Consider the following 18071-nt stretch of genomic DNA (forward strand, 5'->3'; position numbering starts at 1 on the left):
TGAAGCAGTTCAATAGGAGTCAGTTCAATAGGAAGCAGGGGATTCCCTTAGCCATACAGGCTCCCTCCCTCCCCTTAGCTCTCACTGCCTGTTGCTGCTGTCTGATGTGTAACTCTTTACCCAGTAAAAAGAAAAGGAGGACTTGTGGCACCTTAGAGACTAAGGTGCCACAAGTCCTCCTTTTCTTTTTGCGAATACAGACTAACATGGCTGTTACTCTGAAACCTGTCTTTACCCAGTGGATTTGCTGACAGAAATCTAGTCAGAAGAGATTTAAACTTAGATTTTTAACTCTGGTTTTCTTTATAACTGCATATTTCAGACATGCACACACAAATTTGCAAGATTTTAGGAAAAACAAGATGCATACTTTGATAAAAGGAGGCAGAAAATCATGAGGCACTGTGTGAACACTTTAAACTGGGATTAATTTTAACTTCAACATTTACCGACAATTACCACACTTGGGAAACTATCTGGTAACTCTAGGTAGTTGTTGACTTTCAACGGTGACTAAGGTAGATCAAACTTCCATATACTTTTTTCCCCAAAAAATAAGACCGGACAGAAGTTTCTCTTAGTCCCTTCCTCTTTGCAATTGCCCTTATTCCAAACTTTTGCCCTCATTCTCAAAACTTTTCATAATGTGACAACTTAACACAGAAATTGTCTTATGGACACCTTCTGTTCCATTTTCTGACAGAACAGCAGCAACTGCTTACATAGAGAAACAACATTAGGAAAGATTTCAGAGTAGCAGCTGTGTTAGTCTGTAGTCGCAAAAAGAAAAGGAGTACTAGTGGCACCTTAGAGACTAACCAATTTATTTGAGCATAAGCTTTCGTGAGCTACAGCTCACTTCATCGGCTCACGAAAGCTTATGCTCAAATAAATTGGTTAGTCTCTAAGGTGCCACTAGTACTCCTTTTCTTTTTGCGAACATTAGGAAAGCATTTGACTTGTCTTTATTTTAGCAGCTGGAATCATGAAGAGACAGCTCCACAGTCTCATGCAGCTCATTATGGACTACCAGGGGTCCACAAACTATAGTTTAACAACCTTAACCTTAGTCTATCTATGCAGGGTGAACAGATCGGCAGTCTGCCATTTTGTAGCCCATTTTGACTGGAGGTGAGATACCTCTTTTCTGGAAATGCCTTTGTTACAATTTCTGATTTGCAACATTTAATAATACAGCATCATAGCCAGGATTTTACTGAAAGGAAAAATAATCCAACAGTTAAAATATGTAATTAATGCATAATCAGGCTCTCTTACCCTCCCAATTTGCAGTCCCCCGTTCCTCCTTTCCAGGCTCTTACATATTTGGGATCTGCCCATAAGGATATTGGATTAAAGCTTCCGCTTGCAAAGTATGGGCCCACAGGACTCAGTATGACATACAGCAGGGCTTTAGTTGGCTTCTTGACTCCAAGAGAAGGCTGCACAGTAAAAGAAACACACATAGTTTTTGCTTTGTTTTCTTCTTCATGTCACAGTTTAGATTTTCTGAGTTATCACTTTCAAAGCACCTGCCGCAGGTGGGTGCTCCATCACCAGTCAAAGGGCACAATGCATCTGCAAAGATGCTGCTTCAAAAAACCAACCTAAGCCAGTGGTTCTCAACCAGGGGTCTGGGGTCCCCTGGGGGGTCGTGACAGGTTTCAGGAGGTTCACCAAGCATGGCCAGCGTTAGGCCCAGGGCAGAAAGCCGAAGTCCCGCTACATAGGACTGCAGCCCAGGGCACCATGCCCTACCACCCGGGCTGAAGCCAAAGCCTGAGCAATTTAGCTTCATGGTGCCCCATGGTGTGGGCCGGGCCCCAGGCAATTCCTCTGCTTGCTACCCTCTAACGCAGGGCTTGGCTTTTATATGCAGAAAAATAATTGTGGCACAGTTGGGTGGGGACTCAGAAAGAAAAAGGCTGAGAACCGCTGGCCTAAGTAACCCTTATTTTACACATGGCTTTCGTTTGACGTCATAAAAAAAATGGTTCCTAACCTTTCCGTAACTGTTGTTCTTCCAGATGAGTTGCTTATGTTCATTCCACTTTAGGTATGTGTGCACCAAGTGCACCGTTGCCAGAGATTTTTCCCTCAGTGGGGTATCTGTTGGGCTGGCTCTCGTGCCCTCTGGAGCCACATGCTCATCTGCTGGTATAAGGGGAGCCGCCGGCCTCGCACCCTCTCAGTTCCTTCTTACTGTTAACATTGACAGAGGGGTAGGAGGGTGGGTTGTGGAATGGACAGGAGCAACACATCTCAAAGAACAACAGTTACAAAAGGTAGTAACCGTTTTTCTTCTCCGAGTGCTTGCTAATGTCCGTTCCATGTTAGGTGACTCACAAGCAGTATCCCTGGAGACAGGCTCGGAGTTCATGCACATGCTGACAGCAACACTGCTCTCCTGAAAGTGGCATCATCCCAGCCCTGTTGGGTGATGGCATAGTGATATGCAAGGGTATGTACTGATGACCAGGTTGCAGCCCTGCAAATGTCCTGTGTTGGGACCTATGAGAGGGACGCTGCTGACAAAAGCTTGGGCTATTGTGGAGTGAACAGTTAAGATGACTCATAGCAAGCCCGAATACAGGCAGCTATCCAGGATGAGATCCTCTGGGCTGACACAGGTAGGTCATCCTCTCATCTTTTCCACTATTGCTATAAGGAGTTTAATCCTCTCAATATAAGAGGCGAGGTCCCGCATAATGTCCAATGAGTGAAGCTGCTGTTCCTCAGAGGTCTTGGGAGGCTTTGGGAAGAAAACTGACAGGAAAATGGCCTGGCTGTTATGGAATTGTGACACCACCTTAGGCAGGGTGGAGAGTGCAGCTGGACCTTGTCCTTGAAGGACACAGTGTAAGGTGATTCTGATGTAATGGTCTTGATTTCAGAGACCCTTTTGGCCAAGGCAAACGCCACCAAGGAGGCAACCTTCCAAGACAGAAGCAGCAGGGGGAATGATGCTGGCGGCTCAAAGGGGAGGACCCATGAGTCTCAACAGAACCACATTTAAGTCCCACTGCGGGATCAGCTTGTGAACCTGAGGACAGAGCCTCTCCAGCCCCTTGAGAAACTGTACCATAATCTCGTGGGAGAACACTGACCTGCCATTCACCAGTGGGCAGAAGGCTGAGCTGGCTGCCAAGCACTTGACAGACATGAGGGCTAGGCCCTGCTGCTTTATGTGGAGCAAGTAGTCCAAGATAGATTGAAGGGAAGATCGGGATGGAGAGAGAGCTCGTTGAGACGTCTATGTCAAGAAGCATTTCCACTTATCCAGGTAGGTAGTCCTGGTGGACGGCTTTCTACTACCTTTCTACTACTTTCTACCTGCCAGATCTGTTCTGAGAAAGCCTGTTCCTCTGGGATCAGCCATGCAACATCCATATAGTTAGGTGCAGGGACGCAAGGTTCAGTTCAGGTGAAGCAACCGGCCACGGTCTTGTGAGATTTGATCCAGACTGAGTGGCAGCAAGAGTGGAGCTGCTACTGGGAGATTCAGGAGCGTACCAAACCAGTGGCTATCAGAATAACTCTCACCTTGTCTTGTTTGACTTTTAGGAGGACCTTGCGAACCAAGGGGATTGGGGGAAAGGCATAGCATAGGAGATCTGTGAGGAAAGCATCGGAGAGGGAGCCCAGGATGTGATCATGCAGTGAGCAAAACTGATGACATTTCCTGTTTTGTCTGGTAGCGAACAGGTCCATCTGGGGAGGCCCCCACCTTTGGAAGGTGACCCCTGGGTGAAGGGACCACTCATGGTAAGAGGAAAAGGATCTGCTGAGGTGATCCACCGGTACTTTCCGGATTCCTGGGAGATGTGACATCTTGAGATGAATGGAGTGCTTCGTGAAGAAGTCCCATACACAGATGACTTCCTGACACAGGGCCGAAGATCAGGCCCCTCCCTGCTTGTTGCTATAGCAGGTATGGCCGCACTATTGTCTGTCAGGACTTGCACCACCTCGCCTGAGATCTGGGGAAGAAACACTTGACAAGCTAAGTATACCGCTCTGAGCTCCCTGACATTTATGGGCAGGGAGAGTTCTTCTTGGGACCAGAGGCCTGAGGCTGGTGAGGTGGCCTCCCTGCCCTAGGTCTGACATGTCCAAGATTAAAAGCTATCAGTGGGTTGAGACATAAAGGGCATACCCATCATTACTGATCTTGGGTCTTTCCACCATTCCAGGGAGGTGAAGGACTAGGGGAGGAACTGTTGGCACGGAGTCCAAGAGGTGTCTGCTCCAGGAATATACTGACACTAGCCACATCTGAAGGTCCCTGAGGTGCAGTCTTGCATGTTGAACCACTTAAGTACATGTCGCCATGTGCCCCTGTAGCTTCAGGCAAACCCAAGCTGTTGTAATTGGGTGGACCATGACACTGAATATCAGGTATGACATAGTCTGGACTCAGGCCTCTGGCAGGAAGGCACTGGCTTGGAATGAGTTGAGCACTGTCCCAATAAATTCTATACTCTGAGCCAGGACAAGAGTTGACTTCTGTTCGTTTATCAGCAAACCCTGTGCTCAGAAGGTGGTTTGGACCATGCTGATGTTATTCTGAACTCGAGCCTCTGACCAACTTTTGATCATTCAGTTGTCAAGATACTACCACCAGACAGGTTTCAGAGTAGCAGCCGTGTTAGTCTGTATCCGCAAAAAGAACAGAAATACTTGTGGCACCTTAGAGACTAACAAATTTATTTGAGCAAAAGCTTATCTGGGCTATAGCCCACTTCATCTGATGCATAGAATGGAACATATAGTAAGAAGATATGTACATACATACATACACACACACATATTCTCTCTCTCTATACACACACACACACAGAGTGGTTAACCCAGGACAAACAGCTACAAAATGGGGGTAGTAATTAGTCCCAGGGGATTAAAAGGCCCCTCCCTATCCACTGAGGAGAGAGAACCACAGGGCAATAAGGTTCAGCTGGAAAAGGGGTTGCTAGGGACCCAATTAGGTTCAGCTGACTCCAACTACTTGGGACTGTTTTAAACCCTCCCCTGGGTGGTAGGAGAGGGAGGGTGAGGGAGTGAGAGGAGTAGGGAAGTTGCCAGTTGGCAGCAAGACACCAGGCCTTCCCAGTAGGAGGGCTGCACTCGCTCCCCAGAAGGGAAGGAAAACAAGCACAAGGGACTGATTGAGGAGAGGAGTAGCAGGACCCTGTGCCACCTATAAGGATTTGCCTTGCCCCAAACCTGAGTCTCCAAGGCTAAAAAGGACTGAGCCTACTGAGGCGAACAAGGTATTTTGCCACAATACAGAGAACATGAAAAGGTCTTAATTAATTAGCCTCTTACTCCACCTTTTCATATATATATAGATAGAGATATCTATATCTATCTCTTCTTACTATATGTTCCATTCTATGCATCCGATGAAGTGGGCTTTAGCCCACGAAAGTTTATGCTCAAATAAATTTGTTAGTCTCTAAGGTGCCACAAGTCCTCCTGTTCTTCTTACCACCAGACACTTAGTGAAACCCCCCAGGGGGCTGCCGATAGGCCAAAGGCAAGAGTGGTGAATTGGTACTGGTGCTGACCCACGACAAACCTGGGAAATCTTCTGTGGCCATGGAAGATAGAAATGTGAAAATGTGTCCTTTGAGTTGAGGGCAGCGTTCCAGTCTCCTGGATCCAGGAAGAGAATGACAGAGGCAAGGGAGACCATGCAGAACCTCAATTTCTTGAGATAACTGTTGAGGCGACGCAGGTCCAGAATAGACCAGAGATTCCGTTTGGCCTTTGGAATTAGGAAAATAATCCCAAAGTGAAGTAAAACCCCTTTCCTCTTCCGTCTTGCGAAACCTTCTCCACAGCCCCCAGTCATAGGATGGATTGCACCCCTTGAAGGAGGAGTTGCTTGTGAGATTTTGGGTCCCTGAAGAGAGATGCAGAAGGTGGGTGGGATTGACAGAGGGATAAAAACTGAAGGGTATAGCCGACTGTCACTGTATTTAGAACAGTCCAATGTTATGTATGACCACGCTGGGCTGAAGTGGGACAGACATTCAAAAAATAAAAGGGGAGATGACTCTGAAGCAGTGACAGGTATAATGCCCTTAGGCATACCTTCGAAAGGCCTGCTTGGGCCCTCCAGAGTACCTCTGAGATCCCAGCTGGGAGGCTGGGGTGGACAGGAGTGGCTGCTGGTGCCACTTATAACATCTCCCTTTTCTTTTGTTGGGTTCTTATCTTGGAGATGCTGAGAAACAAGGAGGCTGCTGGGACCTGAAGTGCTTCCTGGAAGCTAACGGAGCATAAAGGCCTAAGGATCGTAGGGTGGCAATTGAGTCTTCAGGCCATGAAGTCTTGTGTCTGTCTGCTCTGAGACTAGAAAGGAGCCTTCGAAGGGGAGGTCCTGGATGAACTGTTGGAAGCCCCAAGGACTGGAGCCAAGAACTATGCCTAATGGTGACAGCGGAAGCCTTTGTCCTGGCTGTTGATTCGGCTGCATCCAGAGCTGCCTGGAGAGAAGTCCTGACCGCATTCTTTCCCTCTTCCAAGAGGATAGTGAACTCCTGCCTTGAATATTGGTGCTGGGAGTCTTTAAATTTAGCCAGGGAGTCCCAAAGACAATCAAAACTTGCTGGTTAGAGATAGTAGTTGAAGGCTACCCATTGAATAAACCTTTCTTCCAGTTTCTTGGTGTCTTTTTGTTTAGGGGTAGCGCTCAACTGGCCCTGCCTGCCTGTAATTTTGTAATGTTAGTAAGTTTAAAGTACTGATAGAAGCCACATCATAACCTACTTGCAAGAATTCAGAAGTTTATTCAAGGGACATATTAATGGCTGTCATATGTATATGAAGAACCAATCCTCTGTGAATTTATTAGAGTATCTATACAATCGCTTTACAGGCTCCTTCCTCCTTGAGAGCTTGCCTCTCGTGCATGGAGCCATCATCACCAGGGTGAAGAGTTTGCTCCCAGGCAAAGTCTAAAATCTGTTGAAAGTGCCATTGCTTGTCCACATGGTATTTGACAGACCACTAGTTTGGATTGAGTGAACCATGCTCAAACTGGCTGTGTGGAAGCAGTAACTATGACATTAGTCCCATTTTTTTGGACCTCTGTATGTAACAGGAAGACAGATAGAAACTTGCTTAACAGTAAGAAAATACAGTACTTCCATTTAAATCTTGTTAGGAGTCTTGTCATGGTGAAGAGGTCATTGTTGGGAGCTGGTGAAATGAACTCTTCTGTTTACCTTTTGCAAGTCAGAGCAATTTTTCTGCTTGATATGGGTAAAGGCCCAATCAGTGTGGAGTAACCTGAAACAATTAGAGCACTTTACTTGCCTAATGAAGCCCCACATTGAAGAATCACTTCATATTAATACTGTGCACTTACTTCAGGGAGATAATTTCATTGATGGTCTGCAAGTGCTTTACAAACATTAAGTTAACAAAGTCCCAACACCTTTGTAAGGCAGCTAAGTATTACAAAGACTATTTACAGATGGGGAAATTGAAATGAAATGACTTGCCCAAGGACAGACAGGAAATCAGTGGCAGAATTGGGAACAGGAATCACACCCTGATTCCTAGTCCTATAATCTAGCCAGTAAGCCTTAAAGTTTTCCCTCCTATGAAAACTTACAAGAAACTAAAGTGTTCATAAGAATCAACTCCCTGTATCCAAATTGTTTTACCGACATTGTAGACTTGCTTCAATCACACCAGCAAGCAATTTGTGTATATGCAAACAGAGGAGCTGCAATGCAGGTGAAGTTCATCCATGAATGAGGAAAAATTCACCTATGAGAGAGTAGCACTTGGGACTCCTCCAGAGGGGAACAACTTTAAATTACCTTTTGGTCTTTAAATTACCTTGCCAGTGGGAGACCATGACATTCAGTCATTGAATTACCATGCATATCTCCCATAGCCTTTTCTCTAAATTACTTTTCAAAATTTCAATGCATACATTGCTGTGTAACTAGCTGGTCTCCTTTTCCTACAAAACCTCAACTGAAATATTCTACATAGAAAAAAATTTACAATCATTCACACAGACCAAGTGAAAAATTGTCTTACACCTAATGATCTGAACAAATTTGTCCACTAGATGGTGCTGTGCTCAATGTAAATGAGCTGTAGTAAAATGAGGCTCCACAGAGTGGAGCATTTTCTAGGTAAATCAATGTGCTAATGGCAAAGAGAATTTAACAGTCACAGGTAGGCAATCATTGGAAAAATGTTTTGGACAAAACACTGTTAAAGATTTTTCCCATCACTGAAATTAGCTTATATGTTCTGCTAGCTGTATAATTCTCACTTGAATTTATAAAGATAACACTATTCTCACTGGCAGCCAAACAGACAGTCTGCTTTACTGTTTCTGCTACAATTATAATATAGTTTATCACACTTTGGCCAGCTTATCACTTGGCAGCAACCCATGGGGAACCCACAAAAGAGACTGATTTGTTATCAAACTTCTGACTCCTCTTTGAATTGGTGAAACCTGGATGCATTTATGCTTCAGCAGCAGGAGTGAGTGCAAACCTACCAACCAATCTGTAGCAGAAAAGCAGGACATGGAAGGAATACTGTGATTAGTGAGTATTCAGAGGTATGACGGGGAAGGGTGGTATATGAATGGAACTCTTGGAACAATGAGTATGTATACAAACACAAAAAAGGTACATGCAAATATGCTGGAGAGATTATACTGTGACATTGCTTTAAATGTGCAAGACTAAAAGCTGCCACAGGGTCCCACATTGAATGAACAAAAAAATCCAACTACACCAGTGCTTCCAAATTGGTGGCCAAAAGGTCTTTGATTTAATATATATAATATAAAATACAAACATACAACAAACACGTATATGAGACTATAGTACAGATATTGCCAAGGGCATAGCAACTTCTCAAATCGTTCTTAAAAAGCAAAAAAGGTTAGGTTTTTCCTTGATTATCCAAATAGTCAAGTTATATTATCTCTTCTGTTGGCAGACTAAGAAAAAGAGGCTGATGATTGAATGGGTGATGAAGACTGAACTGTCTCGTCCCCCCGAGAGATCTTCACTCCAAGATGTGGGTGAGGCGTACAAGCTTGTGCTGATGCTGTCCATATTACATATGTTCGATGTATAAATAAAGGACATCTGTCCAGGCCAGGCCAGCATCTTTCATGACCACTAAATTCACTTTAAATGAATTTAGGAAGAAAAAAAGAACAGATGCCATTTGATTTGTATTGGGGGGAGTTAAGCAATGAGATTCCATTGAAGCCAAATGTGGTTAATCTATTTTCTAACATGCTACTTTTGAAAGCAATCATTTACATACCAGAGACAGGGAGAAAAAGTAAAATATAGTTAACCAAGCAAGGCCTGCCATTCATAAAACTCGTGGCACTACATTCACTAGTGCATTATGGGTACTTTGCACTCTGCTGGCAATGCAAAGGTGCCATAAACCAACTTTGATTGGCCTGTTAAACCAAATGTATAGAAACTGTACATGGCCAGAGAGACACAAATCAGCCATAGAATGCTGGTGAATATATCCCAATGCTTCAAAATAAAAAGATCTGTATAGAATGTTTATTATGAGTTGAATTACAGCAGGGTTTACAGGCCTCAACTGAGATCAGGGCCCCATTGTGATGGGCACTGTACAAACATAAGGGACAGTCTCTGCCCTGACAAGCTTACAATCACTGCTCTAGCCTAAGTGCCAAAATATGGTTGCCACTCCAGCTGTAGAAAGAGAATTAAATACTTTAGTCTCCTTGCCATGGTCAATTACACAGCATGGATTTCAAGAGGTTAAGATAAGAACAAAGCAATGAAAATGTATATAAAACTCAGAAGAAAACATTTTTTTTCCACACCTCTGTTCCAATTAAAGTAGGGCGGATATACAGGCTTGCAGATGTAGAGTGCGGGACCCACTCTTTTTCCACTTCCACAAGCTTCCGGATGCACTCTAAAAGCTCCTCCTTGTCAAAACACTGAAAGAAAGAAAGAAAGAAAAAGAAAGAAAGAGAAAGAAAGAAAAAGAAAGAAAGAAAAAGTTATGCAAACATTCTAATAGGAACTTTTAATCATGATGAAAAAGTGTTTGCAGACTATAGAAGTCCACGTGATTCTAACATCACCCTTGGTGTGTAATAAGATACAAGGGAAAAGGCCACGTGATTTTAAGTGCCAAAAAATGAGCAGTCTTAAGATCCTTCATGATATTGTGAAATATATTTCACAAACACAAATAAAGAACCAGTGGGATTACTCACCTCCAATTCTGTTGTACAAAGCACACTGTAAAGAATTCAGTGTGTGGAAAGAACTCAGTGTGTGTATGGGCAATCCCCTAATTTTTCAGGGTCACACAGAGTTTAAAGCCAGAAGGGACCACCAGATCACCTAGTCCGACCTCCTCTATAATACAGGCCACTAAACCCACACAGTTCCCTCTGCACTGAGCCCAGTAATCTGGATTAGACTAAAATATTACAGCCCACAGGAGACAACACTATTGTGTGCCATAGGCAGAAAAAAGGAGGCATCAAGGTGTACCAACGCCCAATGCCCCTCAGTGGCAGGGTATTGATTAAGTGAGATATACCTGGATGATCCCAGCAGTTTGTTCCCAGAGCTTGGACCGGAATTTAAGGCCTGTGAATTTTCAGAGTATTGTGGATAATGAACATTTCACTATAGAATTCCTATATACAATATCACCATAAAAAGCATGACAAGGAACACACAGGCCAGGGTGCAACTATTAGGAGCACATAACTTGCCCTGCTAAAGCTCATCAGCATGGTGATAAACTTGGGGCACCAAGGGGCTACAGGACTTGACTAAGGTCACAAAGCAAGTCAGCAGCAGAGCCAAAAAATAAAACTCTTACCTTGAAGACAGCCACTGAAAACAATGGGTTAAATTCTACTTGTGCAAGCCTATGGACTTCCATAACTGTAAAAGAGGGTACCATTTGGCCCACTGTCTGTATATAAATGTTTAGAAGGATGTGTGTATTATATGCCTTCAGCTTCTAAAGGATTGATTAATCCCCCGAACTTTAATTTCCATCAGTGGGGAAGAAGGGCAGCAAGGAAAGATGGAGAAAATGAACCTTCATCTTTGTGCCAATGATCTAGCACAGGGGTTCTCCAAACTATTTTTTGCCGGGCCCCCCTTTGAAAATATTTCAGGATGTGATGACACTTCCCCCTGCCCACATGCCACCCTTACTTCTGCGCTGCTGCTGGCCAGCCGCCCAGCTCCGAAGGCAGCGCAGAAGTAAGGGTGGCAATACTGCAACCACTCTACAATAGCCTTGTGACCCATTTTTGGGTCGGGACCCCCAGTTTGAGAAACACTGATCTAGCAGAAGAGTTCATTTCACTGGCTCCCTACAATGAGCTCTTCACCATGACAAGACTCCTAACAAGATTTAAATGGAAGTACTGTATTTTCTTTGTAGTCAGCAAGGGTTTATAGCTCCTGCGCACTTCAAAGCCTCACACCCTAAAAATAAAAATGTTTTTCTAACCCAAGGAAAGAATGAGCTTCAGTTACATACTGGCAGCGTTGCTCGCGCCGCTGACCGCAGCATCCTGTCCATGTTGAGCGTTGGGCGGAACAGGCGGATTTTACCATCCACTCCTCGATAAGCCTTCATCCCTTCAAACAGCTACCAACCCAAAAGGAGAAAGGACCCAAATGAAAATTGTGCTGGGTTATCTCATGACCACCAATACAAAAATAAAACATGCCCTTTGGAAGTAACAGAGCTTAACACTTCCATAAACACTTTACATCTTCAAAGTACTGTATGAATTCTAACTAATCTTTGCGGCACCCCTGTGAGGTAGATAAGTATTATTACTCCCATGTTACTACCTGTTAGAGTAGTTGTCTACTCTAATCTGTCCCTGGGGACTTTGGTGATAATGTCATTATCCTGAGCTGGTTCCAACAGTTAAAATCTGTTGCATGGGTGAGACTATGATACCCTCATACCCTGACTAATGCCTAGGACCGATCCCAAATACCATCTTCCCCTATGGAAAAGTCCTACAGAATTTAACAAAGTATGATAAATTTCCTTTAGGGCTCCACCTGATGTGTGCCTATGCTGAAGGAAAATTAAGGAAGCCCTTAAAATCCCTTGATCCTGTTTCAGCTGGCCCTTGCTCCATCTGTCTCCCAACATACCCCTATGTGGGGAGAGAGGGTGGAATGGGCGGAGGACACAGGTGGCACAGAAGTCAGCTCCTTCAGCTTTATGCCGGAAGAAGAATTCAAGAATTCTTATGGTCAGAATCTAGCTACTTTGAACCATGAGAACAGACTGGGGAAATCTAGCCCATAGTTTTTTGGACCATCCTATAGAATGTAATAGAAAACTATATCCCTGTGACCGAATAGTTCTAAAAACATACTGAAACAATACAATTCTTTAAGTTCTATGAGTTGTTTTTTAGAGTAGTTTCTATAGAACCTAAATGGTTTAATCACTATTACATTCCACAGCACTTTTCCATAGGGTTAGTACAGTAGAGGACTATCAAAGGCTTTAATGCAGCTTCCAGGACACAGTGAGGTCTTGTCCACACCACAAATTTTAGTTGTGTCATAACTGGGTCACAGGACAACCCAGTGTAGTATAAACAGAGCCTCAGTGATTTTCCCGAGGCCGTACACCAATTAAGTGGCAGAGCCACCATTAGAACTTAGGGCATCTTGCTTCTCAACACCATTCTCAGTGCTGTGGACCACGCCAGCTTCCACTTCATTAAAACTTCTTGCACAAATTTAAAAGGCAACCATCCCACAACAAAATTTGACACTGTAGCCAGAGAACAAAATGTACCTTTAATAAACCACGGCATAGCTGATAGAGGAACTTTAATAGGATTTTTTACTGGACTAGCAATCAGCTAATACTGTAATTTTCTTATTGTGCCAAATTGTGGTTATTACAAAACAGCTGTTTTCCCCAATATGCATTTACAGAATGTTTTATGAGAGAAAGAGGAAGGAATGTTAGTCTAAGATATGATCAGTGGTTTCAGAGAAGCAAGAATCACATCATTATTGCAACATAAAGATTGCTCAAGCTTTTAAATCTTTTTCTCCATGGATGGATGCTTGTCACTTTTCAGAGCACAGAAAACCTTTTCACTTGTTAAAGAAAGAGTACCTGCGGTGTGTTCTGGGAATGCCCAGCTCTAATAAAAGCAACTGCTGTAATTGCTTGCTGGTTTTTATACAATTTGCTGCTGCAAACTGTTGCAGGGCTGCAAATGCGTGCACACTATATCATCTGGCATCTGTAAGTCACAGGAGCTGGATCCAGAGGCTAGCAGATCCAGGATATCACAGTGTATCATGGAGGGCAAGGAGAAGGGAGGGAGGGAATGCCAAATTCATCATTTTTAATATACCCACTGTGTATTCATTGAGCCACACCATTGGGACCAGATTCTCCTCTGTCTCTCCTCTTGGCTAGAGGAAACGTGATGCAACAAAAGTAAAAAATAAAAAATGGAAAAAAATAAGAGCATATTCATATTAGCAATGATTTCAGACTGGGCCACAGGCCTAGCACTAAAGCAATATGCTACTATGAGTGAAACATAAATTTGGGACTCCAGCGTGGTTTCTTGCTCCCTGGGCCAATCAAGAGCCATATTTAGCCCTCCTCAGCCACAGGGACTTGTAACCATAACACAGATTCTCGAAGGTTAGTTGACTGAATGGAAAAAATGGGGTAGGCCAGAGCCTTGCGGCTCAGAGGAGTTTCCCAGGCAAAAAAAGAAAAAGCCATGAGCCTGTTTCTCTTCTCTTTTACACCAGCGTAACTCCACTGAGTTCAGTGGAGTCACTCCTGATTTATGCTGAAGTGGAAGGAGAATCAGGCCAATGTTCTCACTGTATTTCCTAGATAGCTCAATGTGCCCCTACTGATGCTTTGACACAGACAAGAGTTTAGCACAAGCCGCTCCAATGACACAGAAAAGGCAGCTTTAGACACTGACAGCTAAGCATTTTTGAAAACTATTAACCACGCTGGCTTCCGGTTGTTAACATTTCACTTCCTTATGGGCAGCTCCTTGTTGCTATTTGGTCTCTGCTCTAATACATTTATTTTTAATCTTATAAGATTGCCTGAGAACTAGTCAACAAGTGGGAATTAAAAACAAGAATCTGTCTAGTGTGTCCTGCAATCCAAGCTATGGATCTTTAATGCCTTCTATCAGTTTTTCAGTATGCATGCCCAGTCCCCAAATTAATACCATCAACTTTCCTAGAGTCTCATACAGACCATCTCAGTGTCACACTAGAGTACGAAGCAGGGTGAACTGGAAACCGTGAGCCAGATTTTGCCCTCAGTTAATCAAATGTAAACCAAAACTAACTCCACCAAAGCCAATGGAGTTACTCTGGAGTGACACTAGTGTTAACTCAGCACATTAGGTCAGTACTAACTAACTAAGACAGTAACGGTACTTAGAACATATTACGAAATAATGTTTTCAAAAACTAGTAAAAAAAGGTAATTGCCTAATCCATTTGGTACTCACTTCCACAGCATAGTGGAGAGATGATGAGGCTGGATGTAATGAAAGGTTCTCAAGAGGCCTAATATGAGGTTTCTCCCATCCTGAAGTCAAAGACCATTCGACTATCAGCATGTTGTCTGTGAAAACAGTTCCAAACACCAAACCACTGGGGTCTGGTTTTTCCTTGAAAGTGGTAGCTGGGTTAATAATTAAGTCTGCAGCCTGGAAGAAACATAAAACAAAGATGTATGAGTATTTAAAAATAAAATAATTCAAAAGTAGATTAAAAGTGCTTGTGCATCAGTCACCACAGAACTATAAATAGGCAAGGGAGAATGCAATGTTTTGTTTTACAATTTTGACAGATAACAAGGCTTAACTTTAACACTTTTTCTATTTTTATCTATTTGCATTTTAACAGTTGTGGGAAATTATGGGGGCGGGGGAAGTCAGACAGTAATTATTTAATGACAGAAACTGAGATTCAAAAATCTTCCCGCAAGATCATGTTTCCAGGATACAAAGACTTCTTCATATAAAGGAAGATTGTGACTTGACATAGGGAAGTAAGGTGCATTTTTGTTCCCAGCATCGTGGTGGAGGGAGGGGGAGAGTAGAGCAGGCTCTGAGGGGCCGCTAGTCCCCTTGCATACACAGATGGGCAAGAGTGGCTGGAGCAGAGCAGGACTAGGGCACAGCCTTCTCTCTATTCTCCCCCCGCCCGACCTTCTCATAACATGCTGACCAGCACAGCTCAGCTGGCTCAGAGGGGAAAGTAATCTGTCAGAAAAGGATTGTCGCTCTGAGTCATACTGCCTCCCTGGCACAGCTATGCACTGCCCTTTACTCATGGCTCCAAGTAAAGTGTCACTCTTTTATTTGATACTTAAAAATACAGTGCAATTAAATCACAGATGCATGAAGGTAGAAATGGTTCAGCACCAGCCATCGCAGATTCTGCAGAGGACTTGGCTTTTCAGACTTAGAAACACACATTTTCCAAAGCAAGAGGAATTTGGTCTTAGTCTTTTGAAAAAGTCTCTCTTTAAACAATCTGATTTTCAGGAAGCCTTTACTAAACAATGGCCTGTTTTTATTCTTTTTACATAATGTATTAGATGTAAAATGAATGGTGAGCCAAAGCACATGAAGAGCCAGAAGTTTTTTCAATTCTGATAAGACTTATCTAGGTATTACAATGCATTAGTTTGACAACAACAATTACAGTTCTCTTTGTAGGAACTTTTAGCCTGCCAACTGTGAACTCTCTAAAGGGAATAGCTCTGCTTAATGATTTCATGAAACCAAGAAAGGATTCTACTGAAAACCTATTATCAACCAACCATGAAAAAGATATCACCAAAAGCTGTATGTCAAAATAAAAACCAATATTTTGAAACCTGGGTGCCTAAAACTAGCCATCTAATATAGTCCCCAAAAAAACACTTAAACACAACCTTAACTTTAGGAATTTGGCTAACCGTTGATGTCAATGGGACTTATCACGTACTCAAAGCCAAGCATGTATTTGAGTACTCTTTGCTTTTCTGAATCAGAGCCTTACGTATCCCAAATTAAATGATTTTCAAAGGTGCTGAGCACCTGCAGCTGCCACCGAAATCAACAGTAACTCAGTATCTCTAAAAGTGAGGCCTTTTTTATTTAGGTAGCTAAATTTAGATTTGTGCACTTCATTTTAAGCTCCTGAATTTCAAAAATTTTAGCCAGAGCGTTTAGAGGGATAAATACTTTTTTTTTCATATGGGAGCTTATTGTACTTGAATAATATATCTTATTTTAAAAGATGTTATGCCAAAAGGTGCTAATGGCTACCATTGGGATGGGGAGGGGAACAAGGGACGGGGAGGGTTCTTGATCCAACACCATCACAGGTCTCGTTAAAGCCAACAGCTGTGCCAAGTGTTCTCTTTAAGGCTCAAGAGAAGGAGCAAATCAAACCCCTTTTTGTAGTAAAGACAGCTGCAAAAAATTGGAGGATATCATCCAAAGCATTAGGGTGAGAACTAAACTGTGTGGGACTGAGGGGTTTCTCTGGTTGCAAATCCTGGGGCTACCAGACTGGGCTGCAGGCTGTGTGTATTGGAGGCAAAGAGTCTGTAGAAGGAATTGTGAAGGTGGTCCTGAAAGGAAGCAAAGACAGAGCTTCTCTGGGCACAGAGCATGCTGAAGTAGCAGATCTCTGAGCAGGGTAACTGCCTGCTGCTGTTTGTTTTTATTATGTTCAGGGAAAAAGGCCCTTGTGTAGAATTTTTGTAAATAAAACTATAAACTACACTAAGATACCCGACTCCTCACGGATTCCTCATCCTAACAGAAACGATCCTGCAAGGCCCCAAATATTGGCTAACTGCTCAGGCCAAAGTGTCAACAATAATTTAGAGGCCCTAAATCTCTGATGTGAAAACTTACATGGGATAAATTAAAATATATATAGTTTGACCTCTACTGTTGTATGTCCTTTTCTTAACAGGGCTGGCCTTACCATGAGGCAAACTGAGACGGCAGCTTCAGGTGCCAGACTGGGGCGGGCATTGAGGGTGTCACTAGGACCCAGAGTATAGAAAATTGTCTGTGGCTGATGCATATGTATTCTCTCTGCGCTAGATGCACAGAGATGGTGCAGTGCTGTGCTGGAGGAAGGAGGGCACGAGAGACATAACAGGCAGGCAGGAGAAAAGGTGAGAGGCAGTAGCAGAAAGCAGCAGGAGCTGCAGGGAGAGAGAGGAGGAGGAGCCTCTTATGTACCTCTCTAGCACCCCCAGGAGCCTGGACTGATTAACACCAGCTTCTCAGGGAGCTTCCTGTTTCCTGCCGCTTCTCTGAACCCACTTGAGAGAACAGGCAGTCAACTGAAGTAGTAGGAGCCAGTTAGGCCCTTAAGACGCTGATATCTTCCCTCACTCAGGCCTTGCTACCAGCCTGGTTATTTGTCCCCTTCAACTGAGTGTTGAGAGCCACTATAGCTGGCACAGAACAGCAGTCACGAGTGAAAGAAGAAAATGCCTCTGAGGCAGCATTCAGAAAAAGAAAGAAAGGAAGCTTTTCTATTTAAGCGGGAAGGAGCTCTCCTGAGATACATAGACACAAATGTTCACGGTGAGCCTTCTGGCACCAGTGAGGATGTGAGGAGATGCCTGATCTTCCAGTTAGTCAGAGTGCAGGTGACCTGGAAGCTACTGCAGCATCCATATCTGCATCTCAAATGGATGTAACCATGCACATTCCTGAAGAAAAGTGTAGATCAGAGAAGAGTGTGGTGGAGGCGCAAGAAACAGCTGCTGCCGAGTTTAGTTCCTTAAATCTAGATGATCCAGGACTGTGGACCCACTTGAGCAATATCCCGAAGGACTTCCTTGTACTGCATGGGCCACAGCAAGCGAAAAACTTCATGTTCCCCAAAGACAATGACAATAGAAGTTTCCATCCAACACATTACTGGAGTGAAAGCCCCAATGGTGACAAAGTGGAGAGGCCATGGCTTATGTGCTCAAAAACCCAG

The 18071-nt window shown here is 43.6% G+C and overlaps 1 protein-coding gene across 3 annotated transcripts in view; it reads right to left on the reverse strand.

Moving 5' to 3' along the window:
* BCAT1 (branched chain amino acid transaminase 1) overlaps positions 1 to 18071 on the reverse strand; it is a 108572-nt gene that overhangs the window by 27216 nt on the left and 63285 nt on the right. For 2 of the 3 annotated variants that reach the window (XM_073318390.1, XM_073318383.1), the window contains exons 3-7: positions 14573 to 14773; positions 13437 to 13493; positions 11566 to 11676; positions 9869 to 9988; positions 1279 to 1442 (exon numbers count right to left, since the gene is read on the reverse strand). In XM_073318390.1, coding sequence (XP_073174491.1) covers positions 1279 to 1442; positions 9869 to 9988; positions 11566 to 11676; positions 13437 to 13493; positions 14573 to 14773 — 653 coding nt within the window. The remainder of the gene's footprint in view (positions 1 to 1278; positions 1443 to 9868; positions 9989 to 11565; positions 11677 to 13436; positions 13494 to 14572; positions 14774 to 18071) is intronic. The other variant, XM_073318399.1, reaches the window with a different exon arrangement.

The sequence above is a fragment of the Lepidochelys kempii genome, chromosome 1, assembly GCF_965140265.1.
Source record: "Lepidochelys kempii isolate rLepKem1 chromosome 1, rLepKem1.hap2, whole genome shotgun sequence".
Taxonomy (NCBI): domain Eukaryota; kingdom Metazoa; phylum Chordata; order Testudines; family Cheloniidae; genus Lepidochelys; species Lepidochelys kempii.